The sequence below is a fragment of the Equus przewalskii genome, chromosome 25 (assembly GCF_037783145.1).
Source record: "Equus przewalskii isolate Varuska chromosome 25, EquPr2, whole genome shotgun sequence".
NCBI lineage: Eukaryota > Metazoa > Chordata > Mammalia > Perissodactyla > Equidae > Equus > Equus przewalskii.
In genome coordinates, this window is record NC_091855.1 from 6,168,169 (window position 1) to 6,184,734 (window position 16,566).

Genomic DNA, 16,566 nt, shown 5'->3' on the forward strand with positions numbered 1-16,566 from the left:
AAAGCAGTTCCCAATTGATTGTTTTGATAAACAATGAAGCAATAAACAGTCTTGTGCATGCACTTAGGCACATTTATATGAATACTCATTCCTTTATTTAATTAGATTTTAAAATTGAAATACATGTTTGGTATAAAAATGATAAGTAGAGAAGTGTATTACATGAAAAGTGTAAGCTCTAGCCTGTCCTTTCTCCCCACCCCGAGTTAGCTCCTTGGACGTAAAACCACAGACGCTCCCTGTGCATTTATTTCTCCTGTGAATTTCCTCCACATATTCTGTGTGTGCCACGTGATGCTTTGATCACACAGCATCCATGTCTCTCCTTTGCGACTGCACCCCGATTTTTAGCAGTACCCTCTCTTCCCCCTTTAAATCTGCTCCAGCTACCCTGGCTTCCTTGTTCCTAACACACGCCAAAATAAATGAAAAATATTTCAGCTTCAGGGCCCTTGAATTTGCCACTTACACTGCCTGGAAAACTCATAATTCAAATTCCCATAACTCCCTCCTTGATCCTTTAGATCTTTGCCCAAATCTATCTTATCTAATCGCCCCATGTAAAATGGCAGTCCCCAGCCCCACACCTCCATCTCCCTGCCTGGTTCTACTCTCCTCCGGGGCATGCTTCGTCATCCATAGGTCTTACCATTTCCTTTGTTTATTTGAACCCCCCCACTAGGATGTACACTCCATGAGAGCAGGAATTTTTGTGTATTTTGTCCACTGCTGTATCTTCAGTGCCAGAACTATTATTAACATATAATAAATAGGTGCTCAATTAATATTTATTTAATAAATGAATGAATAACTGTGAAGGGCACACATAAGTTTGGGGCTAATTAGACATTGGTTTGAATCTCCACTTATTCAAGTCACAATAGCTGTGTAATTTTGGGCAAGTGTCTTAATTTTTCTAGGCTTCAGTTTCTTCATCTGTAAAACAGAGGCATTAATCGCTTTATAGGGTGCTGAGATGATTCAGAGAGGTTCTATCATAAACGTCTAGAACAGTACCTAGCACTCAGCGGGCGCTCAACAAAGCTTCTTTTCCTTCTCTTTCTCCTTTTCCTCTTTCTCCTTCTCCTTCTTCTTCCCACCTCTCCTCCTTCTCTTCTTGTTACTATTTTGAAATAAAAAAGCATTGCCTTGTTATTTTTCGTTCCCAGAGTTCCAATGTGTTGCTTAGCACACAAAGCATCTGGGAGCTTCCATCTGCCACAGCTGACTCATGTTCCCCTTCAGTGTGTCCTAGCATTACAATGCAGGTAACACTCGTAATTCAGGAAGCCTCTGCTGCTTTGCCCCACGAGGGGGATCTGGCACCAGGACAGCTGTTTGAACACGGACTCTGTAACCTCCGACTACATGGTCTGGGACAGCCATAGGTGTTGGTCCAAGTTTAGAGTCACTCATGTTTGCAAAAATATGAAACCTAGGACAGCTCCAGTGTTTCCCTGAGTATAGGGGGGCCACACTCATGGTCCATAGACTCCAAACAGCCGTCTCACTCCTAGTTCATAGCAGCCAAGGATAAATTAGTGGAAAAAGGATCCCTTTTGGTCCCTTGGCATTCAAAAGGAGAGAAAATGACCCATTCATATTTCTCACAGACTAATTTCCAAGGACTTCTAGTCAAGACTTCAGCTCCAAGTTTATTCATTGCCACATCTTCCATTCACTCAACAAACATTTTTTAAAAAAATAAACACTAGAGGAAAGGCACCATAAAATGTGCCCTCAAGAGTCTTTCTGCCTGAAGACAATTATTACAACTAGTCATAAAAGTTGTGAAAGCTATTTATTGAGAATTTATCTTTTGTCAAGCAGTCTACGCAGGAACTCAAATCCAAAATGATAACAATGTGAGGGGATGGTGAAATCTACATTACAGATAAGAAAACAGAGATTCAGAGAAGTCAGCCATCCAAGGTCACAGACTAGACAGTGACTGAGCCAGGACCCAAACTCCGTGCTGCCAAACTCTCAAGACGAGGATTTCTGCAATAGTTTATATTGTTTCTACATATTGTAACCTAGAAGAGAAAAGATAAAGTTTGTCAATAATATAAATTATATGGAAATCATTCAGTTGCATCCAAGAAGCGTTTGTTGAGGCAGTAAAGCCCTGTTAGGTATTCAAAGGAAGTGTAACAATTTGGATAGAGTCAAGTCTATCCACAGCTTCTCTAGGGGGTTGTGACTGAATATAGTACAATAAATGCCATAATTGAGTCAACAGCAGGGGACCTTATTTCTGGTTAGAGGGAGTTTCACAGATGATGTGGTATCCTGGTCTGGAAGGCCGAGGAGCCTGGCAGCTGGTGAAGAGGGTGGGAAGAACATGGCTAAGGCACAGAGGCCTGACAGTACTGAGCAGGAGTCTGAAGGGACGAGAACCAAGCAGCAGGTGGTTGGAAGCGGCAAATATGGAGAGGTTCCCTGGCCACAGGGTGGGAGTCACATCACTGCCGGGAAGGGGCTCAGGAAGGGCTGACAGGGTGGGACAGTCACGCTGACTGGGATCACAGCAAAAACATAGCAGATTGGAGGGGTTCAGGTGCAGAATGACTGCGAGTCACGGGGTGAAGGAACCGGGCAACAGCCAACTGGAGGGAGGCGGTAACAATGGGGAGGTGACTGTGTGTGGAATTAACCAACCCCAGGGTTCCAGATGGAATTGTGGAGTCATGGTGAGATCATTTAGACAGGCTCAAAATGTCCTTTATTGGCCATTAACCCATAGTTTTGACTTGCAAAGCCTTCAATCTAGTGGCAGGACTACTTTGAAATGGCTTCGCTAGAGGGGGGCCTGGTCTTTGGTGACAGGGATGGTAGGGAGCAGACTCGGGTTGGTGGTGTGACTACTGGAGAATATTCCCCCAAATGCGGGAGTGTTCGTGAAAAGTTTAAAGTCTTCCCAGGGTAGTGTTTTACCCCAAAAGATCAAGGAAAGCGCTCACAAAACGTGGCCAAATCAGATGCATTTGTTTTGAATGCTCTGCTAACTAATGGTTCCTGAAAGTATTTTTTTTCTTTTTAACTGAGATATAATTGACATAAAACATTGTGTTAGTTCTAGGTGTATAGATAATGATTTGGTTGCTCCCTAGTCACAATGTTTTATTGAAGCCCGGGAGACCTAAGAAAGACTCAGTCGAGGTTTAACTCAGATGTCTTCATTCTAGTCACAGTATTTATCGTTAGTTTAAACATGGAATGGAAGATAACAGAAGCATATTATTATTCTGGTAGAAATGAAAGTAGGACAGCTGCTCACTGTCCTTCTTTATTATTCTGAATTATTTACATGTATTAAGATTGAATTTATTATTTGACAATGGAAATGTATATTAATAGCTGTGACTATGGCATATTGTGTCATATTTTATCAGGGTCCATTTTGTATGTTTTGAGCAAATTGGCTTTAAAATGTGCTTGTTCTTGTAACAATTTCTTACAGTTTTGAATATGTACTTTCATTTTAAAATGCCCCTGGGAAGGAGAGTTCACCCCAGTGGTGAGGGTCAGTGCTCCTGAGATTGGCCCTGTTCTCTCATGGGGGAGAGGCTGGAGGAGGCAGAGTCGATGGGGCAGCACTGCTCCTTCAGTTCCGTGTCACTGTCACACACAGAGGTTTCACCTTTCTGAGTATGAGAATCTGGCCTCGTCAAGATAAGGGTCTGCTTCTCTTGCCAGCAGCCATGCTGGCCCTTTCTGCCTGTGTTTGCAGGGCAGAGGGCAGAGGGCAGAGGGCAAAGGAAGGAGCCAGAGCAGCTCCTGCTGACGTCGCTCCTGCTGCTACAAACACTCCCACTTCCTGACTACCAGCTAAGATTTACTGGGCATTTACTGTTTGCTAGACCTTGTTCTAAGGATTTCAACCTATTAACTCATTTACCGTTTTATAACAACCCTATCAAGTAGCTGTTATTATCCTCATTTTACGGATGAAGCATTTGAAACACGGCAAGGATACATAACTGGCCTAAGTTCACACCACTAGTAGCTGGCGGAGCGTGAACGGTCTAACTTAATCCATTTTATCAGACAGTTACAGCATTAACATTGCATGCTTTGAAAAATATTCACTGGACATGCTCTAAAGTATAACTCTGTAATAAAATTTCCTCTAGGGAAATTGAGTGAATAACTGAGTCGTTTGGCTAACTTTGACCCTGCAATATTTCCCTATCTCCCAGAATAGCACAATTCTTCATTTTTAAAAAAACAAGGAAGGTTGTAGTCAGGAGCAAAATAGAGTTACAATTTCTGCTTCCATGACTATTTAGGAATTGGTCTCTTTTGTATAGTTGTTTAAAGATAGGTTAATAAATAACAGAGTGCACATTCCATATCTGGGAATTTTATTTTGCTTTGTTGTATTGGATTGCCTTTGAGAGGACATTAAATTTTGCATTAAAGTGATTTGAATTCTTTGACCCTCACTCCACTCTGTGAAGAGGAGACAAACCCCACAGTCCGGAAGGGCATACTATTGCTGGCCTACCTAATGTACATTGCTCTTGGGGCGATGATATTTCAAGCCTTGGAGAAAGACTTTGAGGTAGAGCGGCGAGAATTGGCAGTTGATACGAAATGTGATTTTCTGAAAAATCGTTCTAATATGACTCAAGAAGACGTTGAAGTCTTTGTGCAGGTAAGAGATGAAGACTTGGTTATTTTCAGAGTCATGCGACTGCTGTCTATGCAGAGAAGCCATTTAATGTGAAAATTCTATGAAATAATAACTTCCTTCATCAAAACGAAAGACAGTTCACCAAAACAGGCTTTTCATTTTAGCTGTGAGTCACACAGGGAGAACTTGAATAGAAATAAGGAAATCATGCAGACTGGGAAGAAAAAGGAAGGCAGCAGATAATAAGAGGATGGAAGGAGGTGAAAGAGAGGGGTCGAATTACAGCCCAGTCACTAGATGAGTGTAAAAGCTGAGAATATTCTGACTGGAGTGGTCCTTTTCATTACTCCACGTGGAGTTCAGAAAGATGTTCTGATAAGAATTTGGCAGGAGGGGCCAGCCCAATAGTGTATCGGTTAAGTTCATGCACTCTGCTTTGTCTGCCTGGGCTTTGCCAGTTCAGAGCCCCAGCATGAACCTACACACCTCTTGTCAAGCCCTGCTGTGGCAGTGTCCCACATATAAAGTAGAGGAAGGAGGGCATGGATGTTAGCTCGGGGCCAGTCTTCCTCAGCAAAAAAAAAAAAAAGAGAGAGAGAGAGAGAACTTAGCAGGAGATAGGCTTTACTCTCCTTCCACTTTTTCCAGGGATTGTCTTGCTCTGAGTTCTGGACGCATTGTCTCTAAAATTATCCTTGTGATATCTTTTGTTTTAGAGAAAATTTAATTTTAATGTAGTTGTTCTTATTATTCTTTTCCTTTAGGGTTTGTACAGCTTAATCAGTTGTTTCTTTTTTTAAAAAATTTTTTAAATTTTTTATTTCAGTAACATTGGATTATAACATTATATAACTTTCAGGTGTACATCATTATATATTTCGAATTCCGTGTAGATTACATCATGTTCATCACCCAAAAACCAGTTATAATCCATCATCACACACATGTGCCTAATCACCCCTGACTTTGGTATTGTAAAGACAATTTCTTTTTTTCTTTCAATTATTTCATTGAAATCATAAAGGTTTTTAACATTGCGTAATTTTGGCTGTACGTTATTATTTATCAGTTTCTGTGTAGACTGCCTCGTGCCCATCACCAATGATCTAATTTCTATCTGTTATCATACATATGTGCCCTTTTACCCCTTTTGCCCTCCCTCCATACTCCTTCCCCTCTGATAACCACTAATCTGTTCTGTAAAGACATTTTCTTAACCTTTTTCTAAAAGCTTTTTAATTTTGCTGTTTACATTTAAATCACTAATCCATCTGGATTGTGTGTGTATGCACGTATGTATACATGTTAAGTAGAATCTAATTATATATATTTTTCCATGTAGAAAGCTCATTGTTCCAGAACAATTTATTGATTAATTCATTACTTCTCCATTAATTTTTAGTGTTAGCTCTGTCATATTCCAGGTTCTCATATGCACATAAATTTTTTTCTTGGTTTTTGATTCTGTCCATTCTGTTTGAATTGTAACAGGCTTACAATACGTCCTAAAACGGACTTTCCTAGTCTTTTGTAAGAATTTCAAGATCAGATTGTCAAATTCCGTAATATCTTCTGCTGGGGTTTTGATTGAAATTCCTTTGAATTTGGGGAGAATTATGTGATGATGTTGAGTATTCTTAAACGCAAAATGGAATCAGTATATAGGAACCATATAATACATAGTCTTGTGTGACTGGCTTCTTCCACTTTGCGTGATGTTTTTGACATTCAGCTCTAGTACTGCATTTATCAGTATGCCATTTCTTTTTGTTGCTGAGTAGTATTCTATTGTAGACCTATAACAAAATGTGTTTCTCCATTCCCATTGGGGAGCTTTGCGTTGTTTACAGGTTTTGTCTATCAAAAATGAAGCTGCTACAAATACTTTTTATGTAAGTCTTGGTGAGGAAACCTGTTTTTATTTATTTATTTTTGGTAAATGCCTGGGAGTAGAACTGCTGTGTGAAATAGTATGTAAAACTCTGTAAGAAACTACCAAACAGAGTGGTTCTCCAGAGCGCTTGTGTCGTTTTACACTCCCATCAACAATGTGTCAGCGCTCCAGTCTCTCTACAGCCCCACCAAAATTTGGTGTTGTAAGGTTTTTAATTTTAACCAATCTAATGATGCTTCATGGTGATTTTAATTTGCACTTCCCTAGTGACTAATCATGTTGAATATTTTTATGGGCTTACTGGCCATTTTTATATCATCTCTTGTGAATTGTCTGTTCAAATCTTTTGCTTGTTTTTTTCATTTGTTTTCCAAATGCAGAATTGTAAGTGTTTTTTTAAATATTCTGGAGAAAAGTCCTTTCTCAGGCATGGGTATTGCCAATATTTTCTCCTAAACTGTGGATTAAATTTTCATTCTATTCATGGTTTCTTTTGAAGAGAACTTTATTTCTTATAAATTCCAGTTTGTATTTTTTTTATCTTATGGATTGTGCTTTTTGTGTTCTAGGAAACCTTCAGCTAAACCAAAGTCACAAAGATTTTTTGACTTTTTGTAATTTGGCTCTTCTAGTTATTTACATTATATGATATATTTCAAGTTAATTTTGGTGAATTGTATGAGATAAGCAACTCGATTTGTTGTTATTTTTAATACACACATCCTATGGTTTCAGAATCATTTGCTGAAAAGACTATCTTTATTTTCCATGGTATTACCGTGGCAACTTTGTCCAAAGTCACTTGACTAGGTTCCAGTTATGGGTAAGGTGGGGTCAGCACACTCCACTCTTTCTCCCCGACTGACTGTAACTATAAAATCTGGAAAGAATATATAGGTCAGGTATTGGAGGAATCTGAAAAGTAAACGGGAGCATCAGTGTAGGGGAAGAACACCAGGACTTTAGTACTGAACCGGCAGTGAGTTAAGCGTTGTACCCGCCTCACATCTCCCAGCCTGATCTTAATGCAGCTGGAAACTTTGATGTGAACAAGACGACAGCTCTAGGAGATGCCCTCTAGTTCTGGCTCCAGGAACGGGAAAGGGAACTCCTAATGCTCAGAGACAGTGTGGAAATCCTCCCTTTTATTTCTTTTCTTTGTTGTCTTGCACCCCGGTTCCCAAGTGATCCTGTGGTGGTGGCGGCAGCAACAGTGGAAGCAACGGAAACCCACAAAAGGCAAAATTCTGAGCGAGGGGAAAATTGCCCTCTATTTTCTGAAGATGTTGTTTCAAGGCTAGGGCCAAAGCCTTTTACTTTTTTTTCCTTCTCTCTCTGTCCTTTCATCACTTGACCCCAGATATGTTGCAGTCATAGAAGTAGTTGGTTTCTGGCTGGAAGACCAAAAAAGAGGAGCCCCCAGGAATAAGAAAGTAATGAGGAGATCACAGAGAGGGAGCTGTTTGGGAAAGTAACCATATAAAATTGCTTAAGATCTTCTGGGCTCACCCGTGACCTGCTCATACATGGATCCGATCCTAATTTTCACACCAAAGACTTTGAGAACTGAACTAGTGGGTAGACATGCATCTAGGTCTCAGACTGACCTCTGAGTGATGGACATATGGCATAGGTCAAAAGGATACTGTAGAGGCTGTGAGAGCTGAACTGACATTGGAACCACATCCCGCAAGATGTGAGCTGGAACTTGTAGTCTGGATCTAACCAAGTCGATTGCCTGCTAAAGGGAAAATATCCACGTTCTCCATAGGATTTAAATAAGACTCAGAGTCTCATAACATAGTTTGCAAAATGCGGAAGACAGTCGGAAAGTACTCAGCACATGAAGAACCGCAAAAGTCTGGCAATGAATCCTCTCAGGTTTTGTTTGTCTGAAAAGCTTTTGTTTTGCCTTTTTCAAAACAACATTTTCATTGGATCTGTAATTCTAGTCTGGAAGTTTAAAAAGGTTGTTCCGTAGTCTTCTGTTTCATTGCTTATGATGGGAAGCCTGCTATTATTCTTGTTTTTGTTGCTCTTTACATACTGTCCTTTTTTCTCTGGTTACATTTTAGACTCATGAGTTTCATTTTATGATTCATTGAGTTTCGTGTGACTGTGGGTTTACAGTTTCCATCAAATTCAAAAATTTTCAATCATTATTTTGTCCCCACTCTGCCCCCTTTCTCCCAACACACATACTTGATATTTGATTTTTTTTCATCTCTTTTTTTCTCTGGGAGCTTCAGTTTGCGTAAAGCCTACTGCTATATCTTTCCGTTTATTAATCTTTTCTTCTGCTGATACGCCCATCTAGTGAATTATTCTTTTTTGGGTATTATATTTTTTATTTCTAGAATTTCTATTTGGTTACTTGCTTTTTTGGTTTTGTTTTTTGGTTGCTTCTTAAATATTCCATTTCTCTTCTCATTATGTTAATACTTCCTTTTATCTTTGAACATGTTTATAAGAGCTCTTTCAACATAGTTGTCTGCTAATTCCATCACTTTAATAGAATTGTTATTTACGGGTCTGCTTCTCTTCACTGATTTTTCTCCTGGTAATTGTCTTTGTGTGTCTGTTAATTTTTAAAACTTGGATAATGGACATTATGCATTGTTTTGGGATGCTTGGTTTTACTATATTTCATTAAATTCCGTGGAGTTTCTTGGACAGGAAATTAAGGAAGTTATTTAAACCTTCTTGTAATCCTTTCAAGATTTGTTTTAAGCTCCTTTCAGACTTAAAGTAGTCTTTTTTCCTAGGGCTAATTTTACTGCACTTCTCAGCTACAGCCTTTTGGGGTTCTCTACTGAATGTTGTGAACATACGATCGAGGCCTCTTCACCCTTGCTGAGAAAACTCGGATAGCTCCTAACCTGGCGTGAGCTCTGGGACTCGGTCAGTTTACAGGCCACAGTAATTTTTTCGCAATATATTAGTTAGTTGCTGCTGCGTAACAACATTACAACAAACTTCGGAGGTTCAAACACATTTATTATTGCAATTTCTGTAGGTCCAGAGTCTGAGCACAGCCTCACTGGGGCCTCTGCTAGACTGTAGTCCAGGTGTCAGATGGGGCTGTGGTCTCATCTGAGGCTCAGCTGAGGAAAACTTGCCAACTCCTGTGGCTTTTAGCAGCATTCAGGTCCCCCAGGAACAGACCAAGGACCCGGTTTTCACGTGGACTGTCTGCTACGGGCTACCTCCGGGGCCCTGCCATAAGGCCCTTTCTATAGGTCTTTCACAACATGGCTGCTCCCTTCTTTGAAGCTAGCAAGGGAGACAGAGACCCTAGCAAGATCAGCACTATAGTCTTACGTAACCTAATCACATGCACGGAATCACACAGCTCCTGTCACCTCTGACGTATTCATAGCCACATATGTGGCTAGAGATAAGTCACAGATCCCACCCACACTCAGAGAGGGAGTCACACAAGGGCATGGACACCAGACCACGGGCGCCACTTTGAGAGTCTGTCTGCCACACTCAGGAAACTGTTTTTGACCAGCCTCATAAAGTTCCACCCTTTTCATGTGCAGGATGTCATTCAGCCAAAGACTCAAAGAGACCTCTATGCAGGTTTCTGTAGTTCTTTCTCTGTGCAGCTTTCTCCTCTATGGAATCCTGCCCACAAATTGCAGCCACCTCAGCTGCCCTGAACTCCAGTCTCTGGCCCCTCCACTCAGCAAAATCACCATGCTCTCTTTGGGGGTCCCTCTCCCTATACCCCAGTCTAGAAATGACCTCCAAATAGCTGGGGCAATAGTAGTACTCACTTCATTCGTTTTCCTTCTCTTGGTGATTACAGTTCTGCATTTCCTCTTGTCCAATGTCTGGAAATAGTTTTTTCCTAAGTTTTGTACAGTTTTCCAGCTGTTTACTGCAGAAAGATAATTTTGGACTGTGTCCTCCATCGTTGCTGGGGCAGCAGTCCACTCCTCATTACCATCACCTCTGCCCTCACCTCAAATGTCATCCAAGAGTGTTTTTGTTCCATCTTATTTTTAAAACTCCCGTATGTATTATTATACAGTTATTTTTTGTTTTCATTTACCCAAATTTTATTGATTTCTTTCTTCATTATGTCTTCATCTCAGAGTTTCTTTCAGGGATAATTTTCCTTCTTGTGAAGTATGTCTGAGAAATTTCTCTCAGGAGAGTCTGCTAATGAGAACACTCTTTTTTGTTTATTTTGTTTTGGTCTAAAAATACATTCATCTCTTCATCCTTCTTGAAACATACTTTAGCAGAGTATCCGATACTAGGTTGACAATTGTTTTCTTTCAGAACGTGGGAGACGTTTGTCCACTATTTTGTGGCTTCCTTCAGCTGCTTTTAAGAAGTTTTCTGTCAATCTAATTGCCTATCCTTTGTAGGTAACTTATCTTTTCTCTCTGGCATCAGAGTCCTCAGATTTTATGAACTTCTCTTGATCTCTGGTATTTGCTGTTTCAGTTCAACAGTGTAAATGAGACTTTTGTTTTTATTTTGCTTGGGGTTTACTTCCTGAATCTTCATATTTGTTTCTCTTATTAATTCTGGGAAACACCAAGCCGCTAATTTTTTTAAAATGAACAATATGGTTGATCTGTTATTTCTGTCCTCTATATCTCTTAACCTTTCTTTAATATTCTCCATTATTTTGCCTTTTTAGCTGTATTTTGAGTAATTCATTGACATATCTTTTATTTACCTATTTTCTCATTGACTCATCATATCTGAAGTTTTGAAATTTTAATTTCAATGGTTATATTTTTTCTTTCTAAAAGTTCTGTTTTATTCTCTTTAACTTTGTTTGGTCTTTCTTGTTACTTATATTCCTACACGTCTCTAGTTCCTTTTGTTTAGTTAAACACTTTAAAGACATTATATATTCTCTATCCAATTACTTCAATACTTGAAGTCTTTAGGATTTTAATTCTGCTATTAGATTGTTCTGTCACTCTCACAGGGACATTCTTACCTTGTTTTTTAATTAGAATGCCTCTAGTGTTTCACCATTAAGCATGAATCTGCTGGGGTTTGTTACAGTTACTGTATATCAAATTAAAATATTTTGTTTCTATTTCTAACTTACAAAATATTTCTCTAAAATTATTTTATTTTACCTCTTTTTGTATTTATTGAAATGATTAATATACGGGTTTTCATCTTTCTTACATTTTTAATGATTTCCTATTGTTAGACATTTATTGCATTCCTTTAGTTATAATGTATTCTTTTACAATTCCACTGGATTTGATTTAATAATATTTCATTTAGAATTTGGAAATCTATATTTACAGGCACTCTATAATTTCTCTCCTTCCTTCCTTCTTCTTCCTCCCTCCTTCCTTCCTTCCTTTCTTATACCTGTGCTAATCACGTCTGCTTTGCATATGTTAGTGTCAGATTCATTCTAGCACTCTGCAAAGAATCAGGAAGCATAGAAAACATCTTTTCATTATTTTGCTCACTGTACCACTTTCCACTCCCACTTTGCTTTCCTCCTGACTCTGTATTTGCAGTTTCTCAGGGGTGTTTAAGGAATAAAGACATCAACGTCTTGAATAGGTCATTACTATTACTGTTTGTTTGTGAAGTTATTTGGCCGAGGTTCTTTTATTCCCAGAATTCCATGTATTGTAGACTTTCCGGAAATTGCTGGCCCTCTCACTAACTCCTTTCTTATTTTCCAGTGATGGGATAAAATTGCTGTGTTCTTCTTTTCTCATACCTCTCTCATGATTTCAGTTTGCTTCAACTGGAGGTCTCCCTGCCGCTGTCTTTGACCCAGATTTGCTAAGTTTTTGAAAATAATTGAACTTTATTAACATTTTAATCATTGTACTATATCTATACACATCATTCTCACAAATTTCCTCAAAAAGTATTGTTATAGCCACGTATCCAACCCATGTACAACTTCTAAAAGGGTTGACACCACTATAACAAATAAGGCTGTCCGTTATAAGTTATCAGACTAAGCATTTCTAGTTTACTTGATCCTCAGGCAAATTTACAACTTGACCCAATTAGATGTGGGTTTTGGTTTTAATCCAAATAAGTGGGACTAATTTTCTTTAGTGTTCTCCTTGAAGAAGTATAAATTAGACAAGCTCAGACTTCGTTTCTGTTTTTTCTCTTATTTTAATTTATAGATGATGACTTCTCTCATCTTGTCAGGAATACCTCCCCTAGGAAATAAGACTAACGCTCTCCTTTGGACTTTTGGAAGCTCCTTTACAACTTCTCTAACTATCTTATCCACAATAGGTAGGTACTGTGCTTTTTTTTCCCAATTAGGATGTTAAATATTTTATAAATGTTTTGCATAAGGTCCTGTCTACATACTGTCCATACCTGTATGTGGCATCTTAGATTTAATGAAATGAAGTAGTTAGTTCAAAGGGCAGCAGACCTTGTGGAACTGTCTGCTGAGATCAAGGAGGGGAGCTGGCCGGATTCTCGGCTCGCTGTGAAAAGGACAATTTTTCTTTTTCCCTACACTTGGGTCCCTTAAAATCTTGGCTTGAGAATATGCTCTTTGAACCAGGAAGTGTGGGGAATAAGAAAAGCTTTCCTCTCACTCCATTTCAACAAAAAGTGTTCCAAATCTAGAAAAATGTCCCCAAATAAGTCAAATGGGACTGACTTCTCCTCTCCCACTCCCCAAAAAGCTTCATCACCAACTCTTAGGCATAAAAGGGCCCATGACTGAGGTAAAAAAAATAACTTCTTAGGATAAGGAGCTTCCCAAAGGGCTAGGCTGTAGTTGCGGAACAGAGGCTAATTTTATCATAGAGGGTGATGAAAAAAAAAAAAGAAACCAAAATGTGAAATGACGAAGAGATGAGGGAGAGAGGGAGAAAATAACAGGGAGGGAAAATACTCTCATCACACAATGTCAGGAATCAAGAATTTATAAAGAAAATTTAAACAAAGCTTTAAGAATACTGTTTAAAAGTATAAAGGCAAATACAGAAGAAAGCAAAGTAGCAATATACAGTAAATATCAAACATGGAGAGAAGGAGGAAGAAGGCGATTAAAGGAATTGAATCCCTATCTTCCATATCAAAAACATGACATAAAATTGGTAAATCAACAATGGACGTATAACCATATTCATCAGTCTAACCCGGAGGACCGCTCTGGGCAGAAATTGCGCCCTGTGTCAGGTCTGGCCCTTTGTATCCCCTGCCGGTCAGCTGTTGGTACTTGCGCTTTCCAGTTTGAGGTGGGGCAAACCGCCAGGTGAGGCAGCTCCACTGGGCAAAGGACAGTTCTCGAGAGAAGGAGGCAACTGCTTCCTCGGCAGCTGATGCTCATGGCACCTGGGGGTGGGTGTACCAGAGGGGTCAAGGGAAGCTGAGTGAGGGCCCGAGAGCATCCAGTGCCGCATGCATTCTTAAAATTAGTCCACTCCTAAAGTAAGTACTCTTCACTTTTTGTTTAACTGCAGGAGTCAAATGTAATAAATGTAGAAAGCTTGGCAAACATGGAAAAACATAATTTTTAAACAATTAACCATAATCTCACTGTTCCACACACAATAACTCTTAACCTTTTGTCATAGAAAGTTCCTCATATATGTAATGTCATTATGCACTTTTAGACTTCTTTCCCAGAGCAATACATCATTAGTATTTTCTGTCATGCACACCTCACTATAATTCTTAAAGCTATCACAGTAATTCATTATATTGATACACCATATTGTACATGTAAAGGAGATCAGTCCCCTTTATTATTGAACATTGATGCTGATTCCAATTTGAAATACTGATACCATGAAAACCCTTTTTATTTTAGCTCACATTTCTTGATTATTTTCTTAGGATAAGATCTGGTTGAGTCCTTGTTTTTTTGTTTGTTTTTTAATGCGTGCGGTGTGTGCCAGGGCTCTAAGAATACCAACAACTGAAAATTGGCCCTCAAAGCCTGACGTCAAATGTGCCCCTTATACCAAGGTGCCGTGCTGAGAGGGCTTTGCATTAATCTTTTTTTCTCTTATCAGGTTATGGGACAGTTTTTCCCAGAACTCCTGGTGGGCAGATGTTTTGTGTTGTCTTTGCTGCGATTGGAATCCCTCTAACTATCGTGTTCTTTAAAAACATCGGTAAATTAGTTTCTCTGCCATTTGAAAAACTTGGAAACTGCCTTAAACATAAGGGAATAAGTGAGGTAAGTTCTCTCTCGTTCTCTCGCTGTCTCCACACAATCACACACACAACACACACGCAAAATCACACACAACGCACAAACACATGCACATACCTGGTAGAGAAGTTTTGTTTTTTTAAAAAAATATATATTATGTGTATTTACAACCTTAGATTGACTATAGGCATAGGACACTTTATAAATACTTATTGAACTCATGTTGAATGAAATTTGTAGGAGTAGAAAAAGCAAGTTGTTCTGTGTTATAAAAACAGAAGTGAGAAAATCCAGTGTTCAAGAGACCACCTAGTTCCTCTTGGGTAATTTGCCTTTAGTCATTTAACTTATCATAAGATGAGCAGAGGTGAGTTGTGTACAACCTAAGCGTTCTCAGAGGTCATTTAGTCAACCCCTTTGTTTTAGAGAACAGGAAAACATTTCCTAAAAGCTGGCTGGCTTACCCAGGATCAACCAGAGAATCAGCTGCAGTGCTGGCACCACCCCCAGAGATGCCTGGACCAAGGCTTTGTCCACATATCAAGTTGAGTCATGTGTGGTCAACTGAGTAATTAGCACAGGTTTTACACTTTTCAAAAAATTAGCAATATCGTTACTAAAATGATTGAGAGTTTATTACTAAATTGAATTGTAGACATTCTTCAAGAAGCTGTTTTTATTTTCTGTAAAGGAATATAAAGAAGGGGTCCCCTTCAGAGAGCCCATGGGAGCAGGTGGGCAAGGTGAGAATCCCATTAATCGTTGGTGTAAATAAAGTCCTCACCCTGGAGCGGAGCCCTTCACTCTGTGGGGCTCCGCTTTCTGTGTTATTTCTCTGTGTCCTTTTTGGCAGTCTATGATTACTGTAGGATCTACTCTGCTGTTCTAATTAGAGTTTAGTCCAGTGGTTCTCAACTGCAATTACACACTAGAATCACCTGGGGGAGCTTTTAAAAATCCTGATGCCTAGGCCCCACTCCAGACCAATTTGATTCAAATCTTGGAAGGTGGAACCCTCAAGAGCGTTTAAAACTCCCCAAGTGATTCCAATGTGCAAGAAGTTTGACAACCATGGATCTAGACGAATGGGTCTCAAGTGGAGTGATTCTACCTTCCAAGGGGACATGTGGCAATGTCCAGAAGCATATTTGGTTATCACAGTTCAGGAGGAGACTGCTACTGGCGTGTCATGGGTAGAGGCCAGTGATGCTCCTAAACATCCTGTAATGCGTAAGATGACCCCTCACAACAAAGCATTAATAGGTCCCAAACATCAGTAGTGTCAAGGCTGAGAAGCTCTGATCTAGACCAGTGTGCTCAAAGGATGGTCCCAAAATCAGTGTCACCTGGAAGCTGTTAGGAATGCAAATTCTCAACCCCCACCCCTGAGTATAAATCAGAAACTCTGGGGATGGGGCGCATCAAGCTGTTTTAACAAGCCCTGCAAATGATTAAGATGCACACTAAAGTTTAAGAAACACGGAGCTAACCAGGGGAAAGGTGGGGTGGGGGAGGGCACAAAGGGTGAAGAGGTGCACCTACAACACGACTGACAAACAATAATGTACAACTGAAATTTCACAAGATTGCAACCTATCATTAACTCAATAAAAATTAAATTAAAAAAATACAGGGCCAGCCCGGTGGCACAGCAGTTAAGTTCACGCGTTCCACTTCGGTGGCCTGGGGTTCACCGATTCGGATCCCGGGTGTGGACATGGCACCGCTTGGCAAGCCATGCTGTGGTAGGTGTCCCACATATAAAGTAGAGGAAGATGGGCATGGATGTTAGCTCAGGGCCAGTCTTCCTCAGCAAAAAGAGGACTGGCAGTAGTTAGCTCAGAGCTAATCTTCCTCAAAAAACAAAAACAAAAACAAAAACAAACC

The 16,566-nt window shown here is 39.7% G+C and overlaps 1 protein-coding gene across 1 annotated transcript in view; it reads left to right on the forward strand.

Annotated features, from left to right (window-relative positions):
- Positions 1 to 2,678: 2,678 nt before the first annotated feature.
- Positions 2,679 to 16,566, forward strand: part of LOC139079417 (potassium channel, subfamily K, member 16-like) — a 47,474-nt gene continuing 33,586 nt past the window's right edge. The window contains exons 1-4 of the mRNA XM_070594277.1: positions 2,679 to 2,693; positions 4,464 to 4,660; positions 12,680 to 12,794; positions 14,537 to 14,703. Coding sequence (XP_070450378.1) covers positions 4,514 to 4,660; positions 12,680 to 12,794; positions 14,537 to 14,703 — 429 coding nt within the window. The 5' untranslated portion in view covers positions 2,679 to 2,693; positions 4,464 to 4,513. The remainder of the gene's footprint in view (positions 2,694 to 4,463; positions 4,661 to 12,679; positions 12,795 to 14,536; positions 14,704 to 16,566) is intronic.